Source organism: Parasteatoda tepidariorum, chromosome 4 (assembly GCF_982258835.1).
Source record: "Parasteatoda tepidariorum strain Cologne lab strain chromosome 4, Ptep-v5.0, whole genome shotgun sequence".
In the NCBI taxonomy this organism is placed as follows: domain Eukaryota; kingdom Metazoa; phylum Arthropoda; class Arachnida; order Araneae; family Theridiidae; genus Parasteatoda; species Parasteatoda tepidariorum.
The window spans coordinates 77,629,113-77,652,362 of record NC_141758.1 but is presented as its reverse complement, the minus strand read 5'-3'; the positions used below and the strand labels follow the sequence as shown (position 1 = coordinate 77,652,362).

The window sequence follows — 23,250 nt, the reverse complement described above, 5'->3', positions numbered from 1 at the left end:
TGAAACATAAATAAATAATTTATGTTTCTCGCTAAAGAAGTTTAAATAGGTAACAGAGCAAACCTTATACAGTAGCAGAAATATGTTAGCTGTAAATAGATTTATTTTAATTCTATTTAATAAATTCTCTGCTAGTCATTTTCTTTTTTGGTATAAATATAGACCAGAACTTAAGTTTTTATTTGTTTTGCATCCTAAACTAACTAACTAGGTTATATTAAGTTATAACTTTTAGTAAATACTCTTGTTAACACTGAACTAATATTCGGTAAGATTTAAGCTGCCGCCTATTATGATCATTACACTTTGAAACCTAATACATAATTCAAATGTTTAAAAGAACCATTTAATTAGGAACGTATCTAAACTTTTGATACAATTTTAAGAACATTTTACGGAAAAATTAGTTGAAAAATACAAAAATACAAAAAACAAAAAAATAATAGCTTATCCCTTTAATTTTCACCAACTGCGATTTATTAAATCATTGATGAGGATTTTCCATTTAACTAACATTAGTTAAGGAATTCAAACAGGAACTTTTCGAGCTATGAGCAAAATTTATATTCGCTAGTTCTATAGATATGTAATCAAATTCTGAGCAAAGTTAACAGAAAAAAGGGTAAGAAAAATATTAGTTTACTTCACCAATAAATTCTGTGGTTTTTGAAAGTGAAACAAAATGCATTGAAAAGGTATGTTAAATCCATACCGTTCCATTTATAAGTATTGGAAACTTACTGCAAATATAACGCTTAAACTTAGAAGCCATCTTTTTATAATAGTAATATAACGACAAAAATTATTTTATACTTAAAAATAACTAAAACACGTTTAAAACATGCTTAGTTGTTTAAACTAAAATTTCTGAATACATTTAATAATTTCCTTAGTCTAAACTATTTTTTTATAAAACTATTTTACATAAATATCAACCATTCATTAAATTAGATTTCGAATATTTCGAGAATTATTTTTATCAAAAAATCATCTGCCGATTTGTATATGAAAAAGGAACAATAATACAATAATTATAATGTCAGTTTATGAAATTTGATTGGTGTCGCTTTAAAGTATGTGACTTTTGTTGAGTTTCACTTAAAAATTTCCTTTAACGTCGCTTACTCAGCACTAAACTAAATTTTTCATTACTTTTTATATCTTTCTTGTTTCTTTTTGACATTGAAATTATATCTCTTTTTTTATTTTTTGACAGTTTGCCCCAACATCCGAATTAGGTCCTATAGGGGATGAGAAAGGCGTCTGTAGACCATTTGTTCGAATCCATGCTGTTGGTGAGGATGGCGTTGTTAAATCTGGCAGCAGTGATCCAGATTATACATCAAGCAGTGAACAATCATGTGAAACTGTGATTTTTGTCGGTTCCGCTCGAAATAGCCCCCTCTCAGGGGGTATCTGTGATAGACGTGGCAACCAGCCTATATCTCCTCTAGCCAAAGAAACTCAAAACACATCCACAAGTTCACCTGGTACATCTTCGCGAAAACAACTTACTAAATTACACTTGCCAAGCCACAACTTGGAGAAAACCGTGGCTGGTGGGGTAAGTGGGAACACTGCTTCAACGAGTAAAGATCCAAAAAGTGAACATTCTCTTAAAAGTGCCTTAAATGAATCAGTAAAAAGCAGCTGTGCTGCATCCCCAAAGAAAAAATCCGTGTCTTCTTCACCTTATGCTTCACCAAAACACAAGTCCAGTGACACTGATAGCCCTAAATTATCCTCAAAAATCAGCAAGTACGTCATGATGGATTTCAGCGCCGATGGTAAGAAAAGCAAAGGTTCGACAGACTCTTTAAATAAAAGTTCATCTAGCCGAATTTCAAAACCTATCATTCCAGAAGTTCATCAGAAATCTGTACCGGTGCATGCAAGTACTTTGACTGGGAGTCCTCAATCTCAGCGCAAATCAAAACGCTCACACAAACAAGATGCTACTGCGCAACAACAATTGTACTTGCAGCAGCAGCAAATTCAGGCCGAAAATGCCATGAAGTTACTAATGAAAGAACCTAAACCTACAAGTGATGAAACGTGGATAGATGGGCCGAGATTTACGAAGCCAAAGTTTGATTCTAGAACACTTCACCAGCTCCAGAAAGAAAAATGGGTAGATGGACCTGGAATGTATGGTTATATGGATGTCCAAAAAGAAACTATGATCAGAAAATGGGTTGAAGATCATTCAAGAGTCATGCCGGAGTCCGAGTCAAGAAAAGAAGTATGGATTGATCGGCCTCCAGGTAGATCTGAAAAGACAAAGCATGGCAGCCCGCATCTATCGGAGAAGCACAGAAAGACCAAAGCAAGTGAACCCATTTTACATGGCTCGCATACTGATATTGATAAGCATCATTATGCCAAACCATCGTCGTTAGCTCTAAAAGATTCTCATACTTCTGATATGAAGAAGGAATTGCCTCAAAAAGAAGAGGTCGAGGCTAAGAAAAATAAGCTTGGTTCACAAATTGTTTCCGATTTAGAAAATTCTATCAATGGCAATCTAAGTGAGCTGATTGGACATACGGACCATGGCAGCTCACTATCTTCCTCAAGTTCAGTTGATTTCAACGAAAACAATAGCGAAGATAGAGGCCAATATTCTTTATCTGAAGATAATATATCGCTTTCGAACACTAACATTGAAGATAAGGATGGTTGCTTGTACCTTAATGATAATTTAACGGAAAACGTTGCAATGGCTGACTCCAGTATACAAGTTACTGAAGAAGACATCTTCAAAAGTTGTGGTTGGCCGAAAGAAAGTATGGTTGACAATCATCACTTCAGCGACACAGACAGCTTTGAAGGCATTGAACATCCGTTGCATGCATTAAGTGCTGACGACTTAAATCTGGCGTCTTCATTTACAGACTCCAGAGCTGTAAGTGTTGACTTTGATAGTCAAAGTGTTCCAGAAGGCTGGGCTACAGATAGTCATAATTTAGATGAAAATCTGACGTGGAACTTGTTGAGAGAAGGACCACTTCCTCATGCTTCACGTTTAGGACAAACAAAAAACCAAAACTCTAACGATGATTTAAGAACTAAAAATAATATGTTAGCTTCTAAACTAGAGAGATTAGCAAATCTTAGAAAAATGATAGAGAAAACTTCTAGCAATCAAGAAATATGGAAAGCTCCCCTAACGCATCAAGTACTTAGTAATTTTTATGGTGCTGATAATCGCTTTCCATTTGTGACAAAACTTCACCATAGTGCAGACTCAAGCTTAGAAGAACTTAGAGAAAACGATGTAAATAGTATACAAAGTGAACCAGCTGAATTAGACATTGAAAATTTTGATTTTCAGTTTAACGTTAAGCCAATGAATGGACTTCGATTAGAAGCTTTTTATAATAAAATACAAAAAGTTCCTCTTTTCCCAGACTGCATTTCTCAGTTTGGGAAACCAACGCAAATTGTTCCTCCTACAGTTAAACAAACAAAGTATGTAAAAATTCCCGTTGAAGAGTTTAACTCCCTAAAGTCTTTGGAGAGAGAGACTTTGGCTAGAAAAAATAACGAAAGCCCGCCAATCATACCTAAGCACAGATGGAGTACGTCATCTGGGAGATTAGACGATCATAAAGAATCTTCTGATTCACATGCTGTAAAAAGTAACCCAGCTGATGTCCTCATCAGGACATCAAGAGAAAACATTGCATCTACCGAAAGATGTGTTTCAAAAAGTGTTTCAGATTCAATACAAAACAATGTGTCCACTTCTTCAGAGAAAATACATTCCTTAACCGAAATTATCCAAGAACAAAGGTGCCGTGTGTATAGTGAGGGTCCATCTTTGAGCCCCGTACCATTTCATTCCACAAAATACTTTTCTCAAAGGACTTCTAAATCTAAAATTATCTCGGAGCAATCTACCTACATCGGAAAATCAACTGAGATGTTGGAACAAAGGCACGAGTTTGCTCTAGTTAAGCAGCACCAACGGAAAAAAGGTAGTCCTAAACTACCTCCTCGAGGTTTGCTTAACCATCGAGGTAGTCCCAGTAAACAAAGTAAACAACATGTGCAATGTAGTTCAAACAATGGTGCGGAGGCAGTTGGTGGACCTTATGCTTCGGGGGAGTCTCCTGACGGACAAAAATCGCAAATTCTCATTCGAAGTACATCAACCCCTACAAACCCAGTCAGCAACAACATTCCGTCAACGCGATCAGACGCTATAGTGTGTGCTGAATCTTACTCATACTTGTCAGGAGCTCCATCTGTTGTTACAACTTCCCTAACACCAACTAGTGCGCTTTCAAAAAAGGAAGCTAAATGGGCTGCTAGGCATTCTAGCAGTGGCCATGGAAGTGACAGTAGCGTTATTAGTGCGGACATTAAGGAAACTAAAGAGCTATTAGGAAAACTGGCCAAAACTCCTCAGTTTTCCGGAACGAGTAGTGGTTATGAAAGCATGCCCCGTGATAGTGAAGGTACCCCATTGTCTTCGTCTAGTCAAGAATCCGGGAGTGAAGTTGGGAATAGGAAAGAAGCTAGAGGACGGAAAGGAACGCGGAAAAAAACTCAGGGTAAGCATGTTAACATATTGCTAATTGAAAAAAAAAGCAGTTTTTGTTCATTATGTAATTCCTTGATGGCTATATAAGGTTGATTTTAATGTCTGCAACAACCCAGATAGCAGGAAATCTTACGATAAACGCTGTATTTTCCTTTACATTTGGTTGGCAAAGAAAAGTTGACTAATTTATCCTCTTTTAAACTTAGTAGAGATATTAGCCAGTTTTTTTAAGGGGTCACAGTACCCTTGCAACAATATTTTTTAATAAAGGTATTATCATTCATTTTGTGGATGCTTTACATGTTCATTTAGCTTATAATCAATAATTTATCTTCAAAAAATAGTTAAATTGTTTGTTCAAAAAATTTAAAAAATTGAAAATTCTTTAATCCTTAAAGCTTTCTCATTTAAACATATTTTCAAAAAAATTTCTTCCTAGTGATTACAATATTTATCCTAACAATTCTGTGCATTTATTTGTTGATATCTCAATTAGAATATTTTTTATAGATTATTTTGTTAAAAAGTCGAAAAAAGGTTAAAAATTCCTGTTAGGTATATATAACATCTTGTAAAAATTGCAATACCTCATAAAATTCTTATTCCATACATAGTTTATTTAAGTGTAGTATACTTAAGATAAAAAAGTTTAATTCAAAGTTTTATCTTAAATAGAAAAAAATTCCTTAAGGATTTAATTAAGATTAAACCACAAAATTATCATCTATGACAAAAAGCACTTTAAAGCAGAGCTCGAAAAACCGCCCGTCCGCCCGTTCTCAGCGGTCAAAAATTTCCCGCGGACAACGAATTTCTCGACTCAGACGTCCGCGCGGACTGCCATTTTCCCATTAATGTTCATGATACACTTTCAATTTTTGTTATCTTACAAGAGTCTAGCGCCTCACTTCTAAAATGACCCTCTAATCATGAAATCCCGTACAGCAACATACTGCGCATGGTGGATTGATGTTTTTTCCTTCTGAGAGTACTTCAGCAGTTGAAAGGGATTTTTCAGCAATGAACTTACAAAAAACACATTAGGTAAGCGTTAAACGCAATTATGAACATCCACCTAAATGGAAAACCCCTTTCAGATTTCTGTACAGAAACATCTGTAAATCATAGGCTTGATTGTGGAACTGGCAAACGTCATATTTGATTCATTTAAAAAACGCAGTACCCTCGGATAAATTGACATTCCAGATAACTTGACCTTTGTCATTTAAATTATTTCATAAAAGAAATACTAGGTTTTACTATTAGTAACCTAGTATTTCTTTTATTACTGTAGAATGTAATCCTAGTACCTACTAATTCATTGTGTAATTTATATAAATGTTTGTAATAAATATGAAAAAATAATATTTTTATTTATTTAGAAGAAACGGGTTAGTTTCAAAGGAGGATGGGTACATTGTTGGACAAGCCGTCCTCGGGGACGGGTAAAATTTCTGAGTTTTTTCGAGCCCTGCTTTAAAGTGTGTCTGCTGATCAAGTTTCTGTAGTAGGGTAATCTAAAATCATTCATAACTTTTTCTTAAAATGTAGATATAGAGATGACTTTTTTTCAGTGCATTTTAAAATAGTTTGAAGTTTTATTATGAGCAATAAACTTTTTGTTGTTGATATTTTGGTCATTTTTTGGGTATTGTGACACATGCAAAGAACTAAATAAAAAAATTTCTAGTTTTAATTTTGCCTTAAAACTTTGTTTTTGCCTTAGATCTGTCCAGGTTCACAAATGTGATATTTTGTTCGTGTTGGAAACTTAATAATCAGCCCAATTTTCGCGTTTAAAGTGTTATAGAAAGTACATAAAAACCTGCGCAAATAAACCTTGTTACGCTGATGGTCATAAATTCTAAAATAAACCCTGAGAATGTAAATTTATTGTCGGTTTGAGAATGCTTTTTACTCTTAATTTGCAAATAATGACTCATCCTCGATTTCAACAAACATTTCTAACCCTGTTTTGTAAAAGTAGATTCCATCTCGATATTAAATGATTTTTTATGCAAGCGAACCTCTTAAAGATTAAACTAGCATAATTAAATTTAGTACTGTTTCAAGCTTGCATCGTATATTTGTTAATCATTTATAAATCGGATTTTTTGAAAGCGATTATTACTGACATTAAAACCAATATTATACTGCCATCTGGGAACCCTTATCACAAAGCTTTTAAATTTTGGAACCTTTATCATTTTTAGCCTTTGTTATTACCTTTAGCCTTAAGCTATCTCATTTCAAAAATAATATTTGATTGGTAGGTTGAATTGGTTGAACATATTGTGTTGAATAAAATGAAACAAAAAATATTCCTAAGGATTAATTAGTTCCTAAATAAATGAGTAACAAATTAAGAATTTTCTTCGATTTTTATGGAGGAAGTTGATTTCCTTTTCAGCTTGAGGAAAACCCTTAAGCCCTAAGTAGCTACTTATAGCCAAACACAGGTACAGATCACAGAATTTGAAAATAAATGGTGAGCCTAACTGACTCGTCCAGTTTTAAGAGAATTTATTTGCAATCATTCGACGCATAAAGGTAGGGAATACATGGAACGATGCATCTCACCAAGTTTTTAGTACACTCTATAAATGTTAAGAGTAGAGCTGTGGTGGCTCAAGGGATAGAGTACTTGCCTCCCAATAAGCTGACCCGATTTCGAATCCCAGCGACAGCTGGTCAATAAAAATTCTGCACATGCCTCACGTTCTTACGTAAACTATCCTCAGTGGTAGATCATGGGTTGAATATCCTCACTGGATCATGGGTTTGAGTTCTGTTGCTGTCAGGTTAACAGTGTGATATTTTTGTGATTTTACTCTGAATGTAACACATATGCGGGTTAGTTCAGTGAAAAAGTCCTCGACGAAGTGAAACTTTCTCTCTATTCTTGATTCTCGAGTTCTTTTGTCTTCTTACAAACTTCGAAGGCTACCGAGTTGAACATTGGTAATCGTAAACTCAAAAATTGGGTCGATTGTTCAACAATGTTTATAAAATAAAATGTTCTGTATGTGCTCTCTTAGACACCAGGCACACATTCCAATGATAATTCAGTTCTGATCAGATATTCAGTATGATATGATATGAAAGAAATGTTATTTTGTTCAAAGATCCCTGTAATACTTGAAACCATTAAAAAATAATGCTAATAGAATCTGTTTTGTTTAGGTTCAAGCAAAAGAAGCCGTTCTGTTCCAGCTAGACCTCCCGTAACTGGCAGTCCTACCTGGCATCAGCAGCAACAACAACAGCAGCAACTACTACCAATCACGAGGCAACAAATGCGGGGTCGACTGGTTCGAGACCTGCACGATCCTTCCTTGTGGAAATCAGAAGAGGATGTATGCTGTACGAGTCTGTTATGTTGTCGATTATTGGACTTTTATGGCAACTAATATCTACCTCTTCGAATGATAGACTTTAAGATCGAAGATCGCGTGTTTTCTGCAACTGATTCAACAAAAGGAACGCGTGCATGAATGAAATAGAATAAATTTTAATGCTTTTATGAACAATAAAAATTTTTAATTCAAAACACTCGTTTTATATGAGTCTTGAATTTACTTCTTAAATGTTAAATTGTTCAATTCGCTGACGCTGAATCGTTTTAAACAACAGTAGGCTGGCGACTGAATAGAAATCTGAAAATTTTAGGGGTTCTCTCAAAATTCTTGCAAGAAGTAACTATAGAAGAAATAATAGAAATATCAAGAAATAATAGATGGCGCTGGTTTTCAATTGGGAATTGTGATTCTTTTTATCAATTCCTGCACCAGGTTATGTATAGGCTATGGATTACATGTGGAATGACTTAGCAGGTAGATTATTTTCTAGTTTTGCTCTATTTTTTTCAGCAGTTACTATTTTTTTCTGTAAGAGCTCTTTTTTTTGTAGCAGGCAGCGATTTTTTTTTTCAAAATTTTCAATGACAAATTCGCATAGACATTGCTAAAATTCTACAAAATAACTCCAAATTTAGAATTTGTTGAAAACCAAAGAAAAAGACTACGGTGTCATATAGCATGATTTGGTTGGTTAATTGTGATTATAAAACAAGAAATTACATGACTAAGGAATGATCCGGCAACGCTTAAAATATTTTCTTGATATGTAAACACGTTGTTCTTTTATGTTTTGTTCCATTTTGATTAATCCCAAACAGTCAGTTGTTTTATATCCGCTTTGAGACTATTGCACAAAATGCCATAGCTAAAATACCATGGTACAATTTGCGCAATATCCATAACTTACGTGAAATTTGGTATATCATTTATAACAATAGAATATTTTGAATAAATACTGGACTATATCAGAGAAAGGAATCTTTCGATCAATAACTACTTAAATTAATAATTAAACTACTGTCAATACTATTTTAAACTAATAATTTCAGTTATTTTTTCTGTCTACAGCTTAATAAGGGTTTTCAGAAAAAAAAATTCTATGAAACATTTTAATAAATTTATGAACAAAAATTTCAAATTCAGCTGAGTTTAATGAAAACAAATTGTAAGTCATTTATTTAATTTGAGTTTATTTTTTTGAATAAACAAATACTAAAAATTTAAATTACAAATTTGTTTAATTTCATCTATACTATTTGATTTATTTTTCTTAATAAAAATAGTTTTTTTTAATAAATTTTATTTTAAACATATTCTTTTGAAAAATTGTTATTTTAAAATAATTTCAAAACTTACAGTTAGATTAAAAGTTAAGTGTTAGTAAATAAAAAATGCCGTAATAAACTGTTCAACATTTTTTAATATAGAGTTCAATTTTTATACGAACGCTTTACATTTATCTACATTGTAGACATTGTATTTCAGTTGAGTAAAATAATTTTATTGATGTTAAGGACGTTTTTATAAAACTATGATCATTATTATGAAATACACAATAGTATTTCTTAATTTTGTTCTTGAAACACGAAATTTAGTCTTAAATTACTTCTTTTTACGTTCTTTAGGCTTCAAATTAGTAATCTAACTTCTCATACAAAAATGATAGAATTGGTTTAGTTTTTATTGATATGACTTATAAAAGTATATGTGAGGTAGTTGATATATAATTGTCCATAGGTAAATTACTATTTATTATAAATTTTATCAAGTAATTCTGATGTTGATGAGTTTGCGTTTTATTTTGAAATCCTTTTCATGTTTTTATGTTGTTATGATTTTTCTGCGATCATTTATAAAGTTAAAAAAACAATGTGCAATTCATTTAAGTACTATTTATTTCGAAGGAATCCCAAACCATGTAAACATAAAATTAAAAATTAATATAAATTGTCCAAGGAATTTTCAAGAGCTGTAAAACAAATGAGATTTAATGGAATCACCTTAGCCGGAATTATAAAAGTTTGCCTGTTGATAAAGATTCATTAAATATTCTGATCTAAAGAGTTAAAATGAAAAGGCGCCGTCGTCGCATGAAATGATGTTTTTGCTGCGAATATTATGCTATTTTCATAACTGCTGTGAGTTTGCTGCAGTTACTCATGACTTTAGAAGAAGTTTAGCCTACCTAAAGCCAGTGCTGCCTATACCTATTATACCTCAAAACGTCAATATGGGGAAAAGCCACAGTTTTGTGAAAATAAAAAGAGTTTGGGAATTATTTTTTGAACATTTGAAAGCTAACATCCACGCTGCATTAGATGGGCTCATAAAATTCTTCAAAAACTGAGAATAAGACGCTTTTAGTAATTTTCATCTGGTTGGTAAAATGTCGCCAAATAGGCGATGTTTTAAAAAAAAAGTTTAACAACTTTTAAAATATTTAAGCTATTTTTCTGTTCTAATGTCTAGATAAATCTTCTCGCCAAGATGACAGATATAATACATATATATAGCTTAAATCATCGCTTTGCTTCAAGTGTAAGGAACTTAAACCGTGGTTTTTTAATTTTTCTTGGTGACAAATCATCGAAAAACCTTGTTAAACACCCAGATTTTAGCCAAATTTCCTGCTCAGGATGTGTCTTAGTAACCTTTTCTCAAAGCCGAATATTTACTTAGGTAACTTTCAGACACTCAGTCGCTCTTCTCTCTTCACTCCGTAGGGAGAATAGAGCCTTTGTTGTGACTCTCCATATCTCACTGTTGGTGGCCAAGCACTTTTATTTCTCTTCATGCTCCGCTCATTGTCTTTAATTCATTCATAATAGTTCTGCTCCATGCAAGTCTGACTCTCTATAGTTTCCCTTGAGGTGCTCAGTTCTGTGTCTGTTTTACAGGGCCTTCTTTCTGATAGTGTGTCCAAACCTATACCATCTGCGTTCTCTGTTTTCTATTTCTAGTGGTTTTTGCTTACTGATTTTAAATAATTCATTTTCAGATATTTTGAGAACTCATTTCATATTAAAAATTCTTCTCATACATTTGTTGATAAAGGCCTGCAACTTATATGTTGTTTTTAATACTGTAAAAAAAAAGGATACTCAAATATAACGAAACTATCTTCCTTTTTGACGAAACCTTTTCCTGTTGTATAATCCAAGGGAAAATTTCGCCAAAGAGATGAATTAACTATCATCACTTCTTAGAGGAAATTAATTGCGTTTAAAGTAAAGAAATATTTCATCATTCTTTTTTTTTCCGAAAAAAAGCAACAGAGAGGACTCTTGGCGTCTTATATTATCTAGCAGGTAATATTGTAGATAAATTTTTTGTGGCCCCATACAAGTGTAACAACGTTACTCCCACAACGTAAAAGCGCATATAGAACAGAGAGATACATTGTATTCATGCCCAAAGCGAGAATCAAACCCGGGATCTTCCTGGCATGAGGCCAAATCCCTGACCACCCGGCCGGCTAGTTTCGTTTGTCTAGGCTTTATTCTAGTTTCGCCATTCTAGTTAACGATCTTCCTCAATACACTGTGATCAGGTTTCAAATTCTCGTAATATATATGAGAGTTCAAGTTTAGTCACAAATCATACGAAGTCGTAACAAAATTATTCTCAAATATTCACGAAATGCATCTTAAGAATTGCCAAATCGCCCAAAGGGAAAGTTTCAATCGTCTAGTCTTCACTCTAATTTCGTCTTTCTCGTTAACAACGACAGTGACCCGACAGATTTAACAAGCATCAGTCACCATTTACTGTACTCAGAGTCTTCGACTAGTGGGTATCGAACTCACGACAACTTGAACATGGGCTCAACGACCTTATCCACCAGGCTAACCCAGCCCATTGGTTTGTTTATACTTAGTAACTCTCAAAATGCAACAGAAATAATGGTAAATTGTAAAAAATAATTGTAAAAAATGGGTATCAACCACTTTTCCCTTTTAATCTTCAATTAGAAGTATGTCATCGTTTTGTAACCGTCGTTGAACAGCCATCACAATTTCGGATTTTCGACTACCAATGTTCAACACCGTAGCCTTCTAATTTTGAACTCAATCCAGAAAACAAGGGTACTCCTGGATCAAGTATTGGGAGAAATTTGCCTTCGTGGAGGACTTTTTGATGAAACTAAGCCGCATTTGCGTTACATGGAGAGGAAAACCACGAAAATTTTACAAGGTTAGTCTGATGGCAAGGCGTCTCTGTCCCATGATCCGTATACCACTGAGGCTATCTTACGTCAGCACTGTGGTTGGAGCGAGGCGGGTGCGGAATTCGTATTGATCGGTCTAGCTGGGATTCGAATCCGGTCCACCTCATTGGAAGGTGAGCGCTCTATCCCTTTAGTCATCACGTCCTTAACCCTATATGTTAAAGAATTCGTGTCTTTGAGCTTGAAAATGCAAATACATTATCTTAAAGGAAATCAGATTCATGATTTTATTATTCTAAGTTAAGTGATCGCTTAAAAAATATTCGATTTGTTCATTTAATTATTTTCTGTGCAATTACTATCATTTTGGAATTTAAGGTAAGTTTCATAACTCGTAAACCAAGAACAGAATTTTTTTTACATAAAGAGACTTTAATTTCTTTAATTTTCATCAAGGTAAAATTTTTTGTTCATTTATTATTATTATTATTTTTTTGAAATTTATAGAAACTTTAAAAAGTTTAAGCTATTAAAAAGAAATTTGCAACGAATCACCTACTTTTTACCAAACTAGCAGTAAAAATTTTTAACATTTAGTTTATGTAGTTTCAAATTTAGTTTATGTAGTTTCCAATTTAGTTTATGTAGTTTCAAATTTAGTTCATGTAGTTTCAAATTTAGTTCATGTAGTTTCAGGAAATTTCCTTTGTCCATTATGTAACCAACAAGAAGAAATGGACGCTAACCATCTAAGACATTGCCCTGCACTTCCTCCCGGGCCCTTGTGGGAACGATATTGGCGGGCGAGATGCATTATTACAGACCTATAGACTCTTTATTTTTGTAGCTCTTGTTTCCGTTTTTTGTTCTTTCTTTATATTGTTCTTGGCTACAAATTTGTCTTTCATGTCTGCCATTGGAAATAAAAAAAAAGTTTCAGGAAATTTTAAAAAATATCCCAGATCGTACTAACTGTCACAACGACGTCATTAAAAAGTAAAAAAACTGGTCACAGCAGTCACTGGTGGGACTTTGAATTGTCCCCAGAAAGTCATAATGCGGCTCTGTTTTGTGATAGCTCATAAATTTTTTCATGACTGTTTATTGTGACTCATGTCACTTGGTAGTCACAAATATACTTTTCTGGGACTAAAGTCTCTGAGAAACTTTGTTGCAACTTTGATCCCTTGGAAAGTTGCATGAGAACCATTTCACGACTTGTCTTTCTGAAGTTATAGGGATATTTTAGCGTCTTATTAAAGTTAGACCAGTTGCTTGAAAATTCTGTAAGCATTTTTTTGCAATGTCTTAAAATTAAATATGTGAATCACAATCGAGTCAGGAATGATCACAACAATTACAATCAAGGGAGATTTTTTAAATGGCTCCAAAGGCCTCTCAATATGATTTTGAAAAACTAAAATTGTTTCCTTAAACGTGTTTGTTAAAAAAAAATAACACTCACTAACGTTCACAGTGTCATAAAAAAATAATTGAAATGTAAATATACTTCTTACACAAATTACCGAACAATATTTAAATAAATCTATTTTAATATTATTGCTTCCTACTGTTTCCAAACTAGATGAATACACTAGCATTTTCTTTAAGATTCATCTTGAAAAATTTCAAATTATACACAGCTATTATATCCACAAACGTTGATAAGATTTAATTTTTAGAAAAATGTATAATCTAGATTTAAAGAAATAAAATTTTTGAGCGAACAAAAACTTAAAACTAAGCATTATTGAAATCTTTTAATTTTCTATAAAATGCTTCATTCCATTTTGTGTTCATTTGGATTGATATTAATGAAGTTTGCACTCAAAGATTTATTTTCAGAAAAAATGAAGACATTCATAGAATATGAAGCGCTTTGCATTGAAGTATATATTGTGTTCAGGCTCTTTTAGGTTTCTTAAATAATCGTTAATTTAAAATGCAAATAATAATTAGTGTAAAAGCTTAAATTTAATTTTACAACTTATTAAAATATCGATAGGAGTTAAAAATCATTCAAAAGAATAAACATCTAATTAATATTTGTTCGAAAAAAGCAAACGATTTTAAATCAAACGTAAACTACAACCGACGCAATTTTTTTACCGCCAGCATTTTTTTTCCCGATGAGTGGCTTAAATTAAGGAAGTTGATGTTTTGATGTTATTATTTAAATTTAAATCTATATTCGTCAGCAAAATATATGTAACAAGATTAAAATTGATTGATTTGTGTTGAATCCGTTGAAAACGATCTTATAGGCTTTTGCTTTATAAAAGTTTTGTTCTACTTACAGTGTTATTTTTTGCTGTGGACTTATGATGATGTTTAAAGTTTCTTAGATGTAATGTATTATTCAATGAAGAAGGGCGAATGTTTTGGATGGTCTGTGTCAAATCTTTGAAAATGATAGCCCCTTTTGACATTGTTCGTTTGAATATATATAAACGAAGAACTCATATAATAATTGTAGTAACGATGACGTCACCAAATATTTAATGTTTCAAAAATGCGATCCCTTTATTTGAATGTTTTATTTAAACTTGGATCTTTTGCATCCCTTAATGGCTTGGTTAACAGCCATTGCATTACAAGTCTGAGATTTTAAGAAGTTTTGAGTGGTTATTTCAAAAATCAAAAGGAATTTCTCAACTTCGTAAGTTCCGTTTTATTAGATCGCGCAACAAAAAGAGAAAAAATCAGGTAAACGAGGTAAGTCCTACTTAATTTGTTTTCTTGAATATAAACTCTTATAATTAGAGAATACTATAGAAGTTTGTGTTTTAAGGTTAATTAGAATAAGTTAGTGTTTTGAGATTGATGATTAAATAAAATTGGTATATTTGGAATATACTTTCGAATTTTTTAACTCTATTTAATTTCCTTGCTTAGAGTTTTTTTTTTGTATTCTAATATGTTTTGGATGTTCGTTCTCAATTGCTAAGTCTATGTTACTTCTTTTTCATCACTTTTTGTTATTTAAATTTCTCTTCATTTTTATAATGCCCCGAATTGACAATTTGTTCATATTTGCGCAGTAATCTTAACCGTAGTGCTTTGGCAATCTTTCTGGCAAATTTCGCAATAAAATTTGGTTTTATAATCAGTGGAGAAATTTGGTAAATGTGGGGAAAATTATTAAATTTATCCTTATACCTAAGAAAAAGCATTAGAACCTATTTGGATGACTTTAATTTTCAGTTTTGTATTTCTTACAAAACGTCTGGTAATAAGAAGTATAATTTTAAGAACCAGAATTTCCTGTAAGCGTCAACCTGATGAACTTAAAAACTACCAAATTGAAGCTTTAAATACCGTATATATTGGCTTTTATTACCAGAATTCTGGAATTTTTTTTATCAGATATGTCAAAACTATACAGTATGGTAATATTAGATTTTTTTTCCTCCATGTGTGTTGCGATACAGCTAGCGCCATCTGAGGAAAATATTTTCAACTACCATTATTATTATTCTATAATTTTTCTGGAAACCGCCAACGGCGGATGTAAAATTATTTGCTCTTTGTTATTAAAAGTTTTGTTTTGTTATTAAGCCCTTGTGTGCTTGTCTCATTTGTTATTTTACAATGAGTGTATAATATGCCATTTTTCCCTGTCTCGAATATAATTAAATCGGGTAGATTTTATCGGATAACCCCATCTTTTATATTTAAAAATAGTATTGTTAAATAACTGGCGCCCGAACAGGGACCCGATATTTGATATATTAATTTCGAGACTGAATTTTTCTGAACTGTGCTAATATGGAACTAATTCAATTAAAAGCGAAAAGAAAAGGACTAAGAACTTCTTTTTCGCTATGTGTGAAAAATATTGAAGACGTGCTCAATGTTGCTGAATTGGATACTAAGGAAAGTAATATAAAAACGCTTTCGATTTACGAGCTACAATTGAAGGACAAATTTGAGCGGTTGGCAAACTGCCAAGAGGAAGTTTCTAATTGTATTCTTCTCTTGGAAAATGCCGACACAGAATATGAGTCGGACTTCGAAAAAGCGGAGGAATATCGTGACAAATATCACGAAATTTGTTCCATATTAACTGAACATTTAAGTAAAACAGATGTAGTTCAAAGAAAATATAAACTCCCACAGATTGAGCTACGTAAATTTAGTGGTGAATTAAAAGATTTCTTAGGCTTTTGGAGCCAATATGAAAAAATTCATTCCGACGAAACTTTATCGAAGGAGGATAAGTTTCAGTATTTGTTGTCGTCTTTAGAGCAGCAGTCAAAAGCGGCCCGGGTTGTCGGCAGCTTCCCTGCAACGGCTAAGAACTACGATAAAGCCATTGAACAGTTAAAAGAGCGTTTCGGACGGACAGATTTACTGGTGCAAGTTTATGTCCGGGACTTATTATCACTTGTAATGAAAAATGCTATATCTGGTCGATCCAAAACTGATTTAACTGCATTGTACGATGAATTGGAAGGAAAGATACGGGCCTTGGAAAGCCTAGGGCGTACACAGAGCAATTACGGAGATTTTCTAATGCCACTAGTAGAATCTTCTTTGCCGGAGACTGTTTTGATTGCATACGAAAGAAGTCGTTCTTCTGACCAAGGGGAAAGATCTTTGCAAAAATTAATGAACTTTTTACAGCAAGAGGTGAAGGGTGAGGAGCTTGTCGTCCTCGCTCGGGCTGGATTTGGAACCTCTACTAAGAAGAAAGAGCCTGTTGTAGAGAAAATGGATTTATCTACCACAGCTGCATTGGTAAGCACTACGCCTGATAATACAGGTAAGATCAATTTTATCTGTCTCTTTTGCGGGAAAAAGCACCTTTCCCAAGATTGCTATTTTGCTCGAAAGCTAAGTTTAGAAGAAAGGAGAAAGGTAATTTACAACAAAAAAGCTTGCGTCTCCTGTCTTAAATTGGGACATACTGCTCGTACATGTAGGATGAAGATTAGATGCATTATTTGTAATAAAAATCATTTTATTTTGATGTGCCCTGATCGAGAAATGAAGAACAATGAACCTAAAACTGAGGAAGTGTCATCTTTAGCCAATAGCAGTGCCCCTGCTTATGATTTTAAAACTGTTTTTCTTATGACTCTGATAGTAAAAGTTAAAAATAAGAAAAGTGAGTGTAATATACGAGCCATTTTAGATACTGGCTCGCAGCGCTCATATTTGAGTACTAAAATTGTTAAAAAATTGTGTTTGAAACCCAAGGGTAAACAAACACTTATTCATGGTTTATTTGGAGGTAACGAAACCAAACCTAAAGACCATGAGTGGTTCATGATTAAAGTTTATAATTTGGAAAACACTTTTTGTTTTAAACTAGAAGTCCTCTCTGAAGAAAAAATTTGTGGTTTTGTTCCTCGAGCTAACGATTCTGTTACGCTAAGAGAATTGCAACAAAGAAACATAGATATTCACGATGTTAATTTTAATGATTCTGAAATAGATCTGCTTCTTGGAGCAGACATTACCTCTAAATTGTTTACTGGTAAATCAATAGCATTAAAATCAGGTTTAATGGTTGTTCAGACAAAACTTGGTAATACTCTTACTGGTAAAATAAATAATGTTTATGCAGATATAAATAATGGTAAATCAATATCTGTTGATTCCAATTCTATCCTATGTGATAATGTATGTGTATTGCATTCAGTAACTTTAAATGTAAATAAGCTTTGGGATCTCGATGTAATAGGTATTAGAGACCCATATGATAATTCTAAACAGAGATTAATGTTTTCGGAAGCTATTGAGCTGTATAAAGATAAAATAACTATTATTCCGAATGGAAGATATGAACTTTTACTTCCATTTAAAAGTGAAACTACTTTGCTTGATAACAAACAGTTAACTTTAAAGCGTCACTTGAATATGTGTAAACGCTCTTTAGCAAATGGTTATTTGAATGATTATATAAATGTTTTTAAAAACTGGCAGGAGATAAATATTATAGAAAAGGTTCCTGAAAGTGAAATTAATGAACCTTGTCATTATTTGCCCCATCGTTCTGTCATCAAACAATCTAGCGAGACATTTAAATTGCGTCCAGTATTTGATGCCTCAGCCAAACAGTGCAATCAACCATCTTTAAATGACTGTTTGGTCAAAGGCCCAAATTTGATCGAATTGATTCCTGATATTATTGACAGGTTTAGATTATTTCCAATAGGTCTTTCTTCTGATATAGAAAAAGCCTTTTTGCAGTTAAGCATATCCCCACAGCACCGAGATTTTTTACGATTTTTCTTTCCATCTGAGACAGGTGATCCCATTGCTTATAGACACTGAAGAGTTGTGTTTGGTGTGACCACGAGTCCCTTTTTACTAATGGCTTCTTTAAGTCATCTCCTGGAGAACGCTTCCGATGAATTTTCCGATGTTGTTCCCAAGCTCCGACATGCTTTTTACGTCGACAATTGCGTCACGGGAGTTAACACTGTCACAGAATTAGAAAACTTTATTATTAAGACTCAAAAATTAATGAAAACAGCTTGTTTTAATTTGCGAGGTTGGGAAGGTAATATAGCAAATCCTCTTTTATCCAAGTCTTCTGGTGATACTTCCTTACTGGGTATTAAGTGGAATTTGGATCGAGATACTTTACGATGCAACTTTACTAATGATTTAGATCGTAACGAAACATTTACAAAAAGAACTGTATTATCGTATGTGCAGCGGTTTTTTGATCCTATAGGTACATTGTGTCCGAGTACATTGCAGCCTAAATTATTATTACAGAAGATGTGGAAGGATAAGCTTAGTTGGGATTCCTTAATACCGCCAGAAATGAATAAAGAATTTTCTACGTGGATAGGTGAAATATCCTTTTTTGAGCACATCGAAATACCTCGTTATGTCGAAATTAATGATTCTTCGGAATTACATGTATTTGTGGATGCGTGCAAAACTTCATACGGTGCATGTGTATTTATGAAAACTGAAAATTCTGGTAATGTTAAAATTCAATTGTTACGCGCTAAAGCTAGAGTCGCACCCGTAAAAGAAATGTCTATTCCTAAACTCGAACTTATGTCTTGTTGTATCGGAGCAAGAATGGCCCTTTCCATTCGCTTAGCTCTTGATATCCCTACTATGAAAACGTATTTTTGGTGCGACTCAATGGTTGCGTTGTGGTGGATAAAAGAGCAGGGGGAGTGGTCCATTTTCGTTTCTAATCGAGTTAAAGAGATTAGGCAAATTACTTCGCCTAATGATTGGCGTCATGTCCCGGGAGATATTAATCCTGCTGACCTCGTTTCACGTGGATGTTCTCCCAAAAAGTTGGCAAGGTTACAGTGGTGGCGAGGACCGTCATGGTTGTTAGAAACTTCGAGTAACTGGCCTTGCAATGAGATTTTTTGCGAAAAGGAAGTAGATTTAGAGAGAAGAAAGGTAGTGCTTAGTAATTTTAATTCGGTTGAGGAGGAAACACCTTGGTACGCAAAACAGTTTTCTAGCTATCCATCAATAATCAGACTTGTTGCTTGGGTAGTGCGCTTCGTTAACAATTGTCGCGTTCAAAAGAAATCTAGAATTGTAGGCAACTTGACCCTAGCAGAAACTGAATCAGCGGAAAAGAGTTTAATCAACATTGTTCAATCAAAGTTTTTTCCTTTTCCTAATGAAATACCTGTATATAATGTTTACAAAGATTCAGAGGGTATGATCAGAGTAAAAACTCGCATAACTGAAAGAATCGACACCCCTTATTTTAAATCTCCTATAATTTTGCCCGAAAAGTGTATTTTTACACAGAGATTAATCGAGTATTATCATTGTGTTAACTATCATGCTGGTACTCAAATATTGTTGAGCATCATTCGCGAAAAATTTTGGATTGTGAGAGGTAGAAAAGCAATTCGCAATATTGTAAAGAGCTGTATAAAGTGCAAAAGGTATACCGCTAAAGCTCATTTCACCGAGCCTGTTTCTCTTCCTGAGGACCGTGTGAAGGATGCATATGTTTTTGAGGTTGTAGGAGTGGATCTTGCGGGACCCCTCTACATTAAGAAAGGTAGCAAAACATGGGTTGTTTTGTTTACTTGCGCAATATACCGCGCTGTACACTTAGAGTTAGTGACCTCTTTAAGTACAGATTCATTTCTTTTGGCTTTTCGACGTTTTGTCGCCAGAAGAGGTCGTCCCAGAAAAATGTATTCAGATAATGGCACTAACTTCAAGGGGGCATACAATGATTTGAATGAAATTGATTGGGATAAAGTTTTGAGAGAGGCAGAGTTACACCATATAAATTGGAAATTTAACCCTCCGTCAGCAGCCTGGTGGGGAGGTTTTTGGGAACGCCTGATTCGGACACTTAAAGATCTTTTGAAACGCACGCTAGGAAGAGCTGTTTTGACCTATGAAGAGTTGCAAACGGTATTATGCGACATCGAGTCAATTATGAACTCTAGACCACTCACCTATCTGTCCGAAGACTCAACCGATTTAAAACCTCTTACACCAGCTATGTTTCTTTTAGATAACTCAGAAACTAAAGTAATTGATATCGATATGGTCGATGCTCAGCATTGTCGCAAGCGAATTCGATATAGAGTCCAGCTTATAGAATCCTTAAGAAAACGTTTCCGAAAGGAGTACTTGGGACAGTTAATTTTGAAACAAAATTTAAAGGGCAAAAATATTGATATTTCGGTTGGTGAGGTTCTTCTCATTGGCGATGACTTTAAGAAGCGTTTGAATTGGCCATTAGCCAGGGTGATAGAGCTTATCCCTGGTAAAGATGGGAAAGTTCGAACTGTAAGACTGAAAGCTCAAAATGGAGAAATGTTGAGGCCCATTCAAAGAATTTATTCTTTAGAACTCCCTTCTGCTAACAAATTAAATTGCCTTTTACAGAAAAGGGCCAAAATACCCATTTCTTTAGCAGTTAATCAGAATATGAAAGACCAAAATGCTGATAAGATGTTGCCTTCTGTTCCTGCTGATGTAAAACCTGAACAGTCTTCTGCCTAAGTTACCCGCTTTGGACGTTCGATTAAAGTGCCCAAAAGATTTTTAACCTCGTTTTGAGTTGGTCACAGCCTTCTCAAAACGGGGGGGAGGATGTTGCGATACAGCTAGCGCCATCTGAGGAAAATATTTTCAACTACCATTATTATTATTCTATAATTTTTCTGGAAACCGCCAACGGCGGATGTAAAATTATTTGCTCTTTGTTATTAAAAGTTTTGTTTTGTTATTAAGCCCTTGTGTGCTTGTCTCATTTGTTATTTTACAATGAGTGTATAATATGCCATTTTTCCCTGTCTCGAATATAATTAAATCGGGTAGATTTTATCGGATAACCCCATCTTTTATATTTAAAAATAGTATTGTTAAAATGTGTGTGCAAAAATATAAATTTTTGAAGCCAAACAACGATTAGATAAATCTTTCTTATCCATTAACATATATTTTTATTTAATTTTGTTCAGTTTGAAATGTTTTCTTTGAAGAAAAAAAAATTATTTGCTTATTTATAACATTTTTTCCGATAGCATTCTCCTATTCTCATTTTAGTTTACGAATGTCTAAAAGAAAAACCAGTCGTTCGCATAACACGGTTACTCAGAAAACAGTCCTCAGATGTTTCCCTGATTGATTATGCTTTCAGAGAACTTCGCTTGATTGGAATTAGAACGCAGAAGACATGGCGGTGTCTAAATCAAAAGCATTTCCTTGTGGATTAGGAAGAAGGAATTATCTAAATTACTCTAGTTCTCTCAGCCAATGAGTGTTCTTTAACCAAGGAGAGAACTAGATGATAGTCCGCGGCTATTCATTTGCCATTTTCTGATTTCGACATTCCTCTGTATTTAATTTAGCAAAGCAGCCGCTAACTAGTGCAGAAATAGTTTTGGCTTTATTTCAAAATGCTTCGAGGGCCAATTTTTATCGATTTCGCGTTAGTCTCAAATAGTTCGGAATATATGGTTATATTCTATTGCGGTTTTCCATATCTAAAATCCGTTTAAAGATTTTCAAAATTCTTCCCCTTAAAAGTTGTTTTCTAATAAAAATAAAAGGATCATTAGCAGAGTAATCAAAATTTCGCAGATGAGATTTTAATCATCCTTAAATAACACAAAACGGGCAAAAAGGCAAAACAAAAAACACAATTGAATGTGCAACATGTAACAAATTTGACAAATGCATAGATCAGAGCCGTAGTGGCTCAGGAGATAGATCGTCTCCCTCCCTGTGAGGTAACCTAGGTTCAAAACCCAGTGTTGGCTGGTCAATACAAATTCTACTCCCGACTCACATCGACCACAGTACTGACATAAAATATATTCAGTGGTAGACGTATTATGGGATAGAATCCTCTTGCCATCGGGCCAACTGTGTAAGGTTTTCCTCTTCATGTAACGCAAATGTAGGTTAATTCCATCAAAAAGTACTCCACAAAGGAAACAGTGCGGCTTTGAAGAGCACTCCTCCAGTCAAAAAGTTTGGGGCTGTCTGCGGCTATGGTAACGAGCGAGAGTACATTTCTAATGGCGATGCAATGGAGAAATGAAGGCGTCGATTGTTTCACTCACGCTGACCTATACCAAGATCAAGAGAAACTATTCACCTCACTCCCCCAGTCGAAGTGACTTTTCCTCGTAACTATGGTACACGCCATGACGCGAGACTGATGTCTGGAGGAGTTCTCCTGAAAGCTGCACTATAGTTTGTTCACAATGCTTAATCTTAGAGTATTTTATATCCTCTGAATTGGGTTCAAAATTATAAGGCTACAGAGTTGAACACTGATAGACAGGATGTTTGATTTTCGGGTCGGCTGCTCAATGACGGCTATAAATTAAAATTAAATGCATATTGCAGTGGGGAAATCTATAGTTAAAATATAGACTTTTAGAGACAAAATTAGACAAAAATTATAAATTCTGTTTTTAAACAACATTAATATAAATTTTTTTAAATCCTTAAGTGAATCAGCAGAAAATTGAGGTAGTTCTGCTATTATAAAACGTATTTTTCTGAGAAAACACGAAAATAAAGTCCAAATTTAACTTTGCACTATTGTTTATTTATTAAATGTTTGAAATGGTTAATATTGAAAATCATAAGATTGTAAAAACACCACAGGCTGAGATAAAACTTATTTCTATGTTCCAAGCTTAACTGTGTTATATAATTTCAGTTAAACAGCTTGAGTTCAACAACGTTAT

At 33.8% G+C, this 23,250-nt stretch overlaps 3 protein-coding genes across 4 annotated transcripts in view; all 3 read left to right on the top strand.

Annotated features, from left to right (window-relative positions):
• Positions 1-8,099, top strand: part of LOC107443669 (uncharacterized) — a 243,519-nt gene extending 235,420 nt beyond the window's left edge. For both annotated transcript variants that reach the window (XM_071182455.2, XM_043050220.3), the window contains 2 exons: positions 1,217-4,559; positions 7,733-8,099. In XM_071182455.2, the coding sequence (XP_071038556.2) occupies positions 1,217-4,559; positions 7,733-7,959 (3,570 nt within the window). In that variant the 3' untranslated portion in view covers positions 7,960-8,099. The remainder of the gene's footprint in view (positions 1-1,216; positions 4,560-7,732) is intronic.
• Positions 8,100-15,844: 7,745 nt separating this feature from the next.
• On the top strand, positions 15,845-18,358 carry LOC147811811 (uncharacterized). Its single transcript, XM_087162217.1, has 2 exons — positions 15,845-17,966; positions 18,024-18,358. The coding sequence occupies exons 1-2, from the start codon at positions 15,845-15,847 to the stop codon at positions 18,356-18,358; spliced, it is 2,457 nt and encodes an 818-aa protein (XP_087018343.1).
• Positions 18,359-18,397: 39 nt separating this feature from the next.
• LOC147811810 (uncharacterized) lies at positions 18,398-21,046 on the top strand. Its single transcript, XM_087162216.1, has one exon. It carries the CDS (start codon positions 18,398-18,400, stop codon positions 21,044-21,046), a length of 2,649 nt encoding a protein of 882 aa, XP_087018342.1.
• The last annotated feature ends 2,204 nt before the right edge of the window (positions 21,047-23,250 follow it).

Excerpts from the sequence above, each read along its gene's own strand:
- LOC147811811 (XM_087162217.1), top strand. The coding sequence starts at position 15,845 with ATGGAACTAATTCAATTAAAAGCGAAAAGAAAAGGACTAAGAACTTCT. Across the intron at positions 17,967-18,023 it reads TAAACGCTCTTTAGCAAATG|AAAAGGTTCCTGAAAGTGAA; the intron begins GTTATTTGAATG and ends TAAATATTATAG.
- LOC147811810 (XM_087162216.1), top strand. The coding sequence starts at position 18,398 with ATGGCTTCTTTAAGTCATCTCCTGGAGAACGCTTCCGATGAATTTTCC.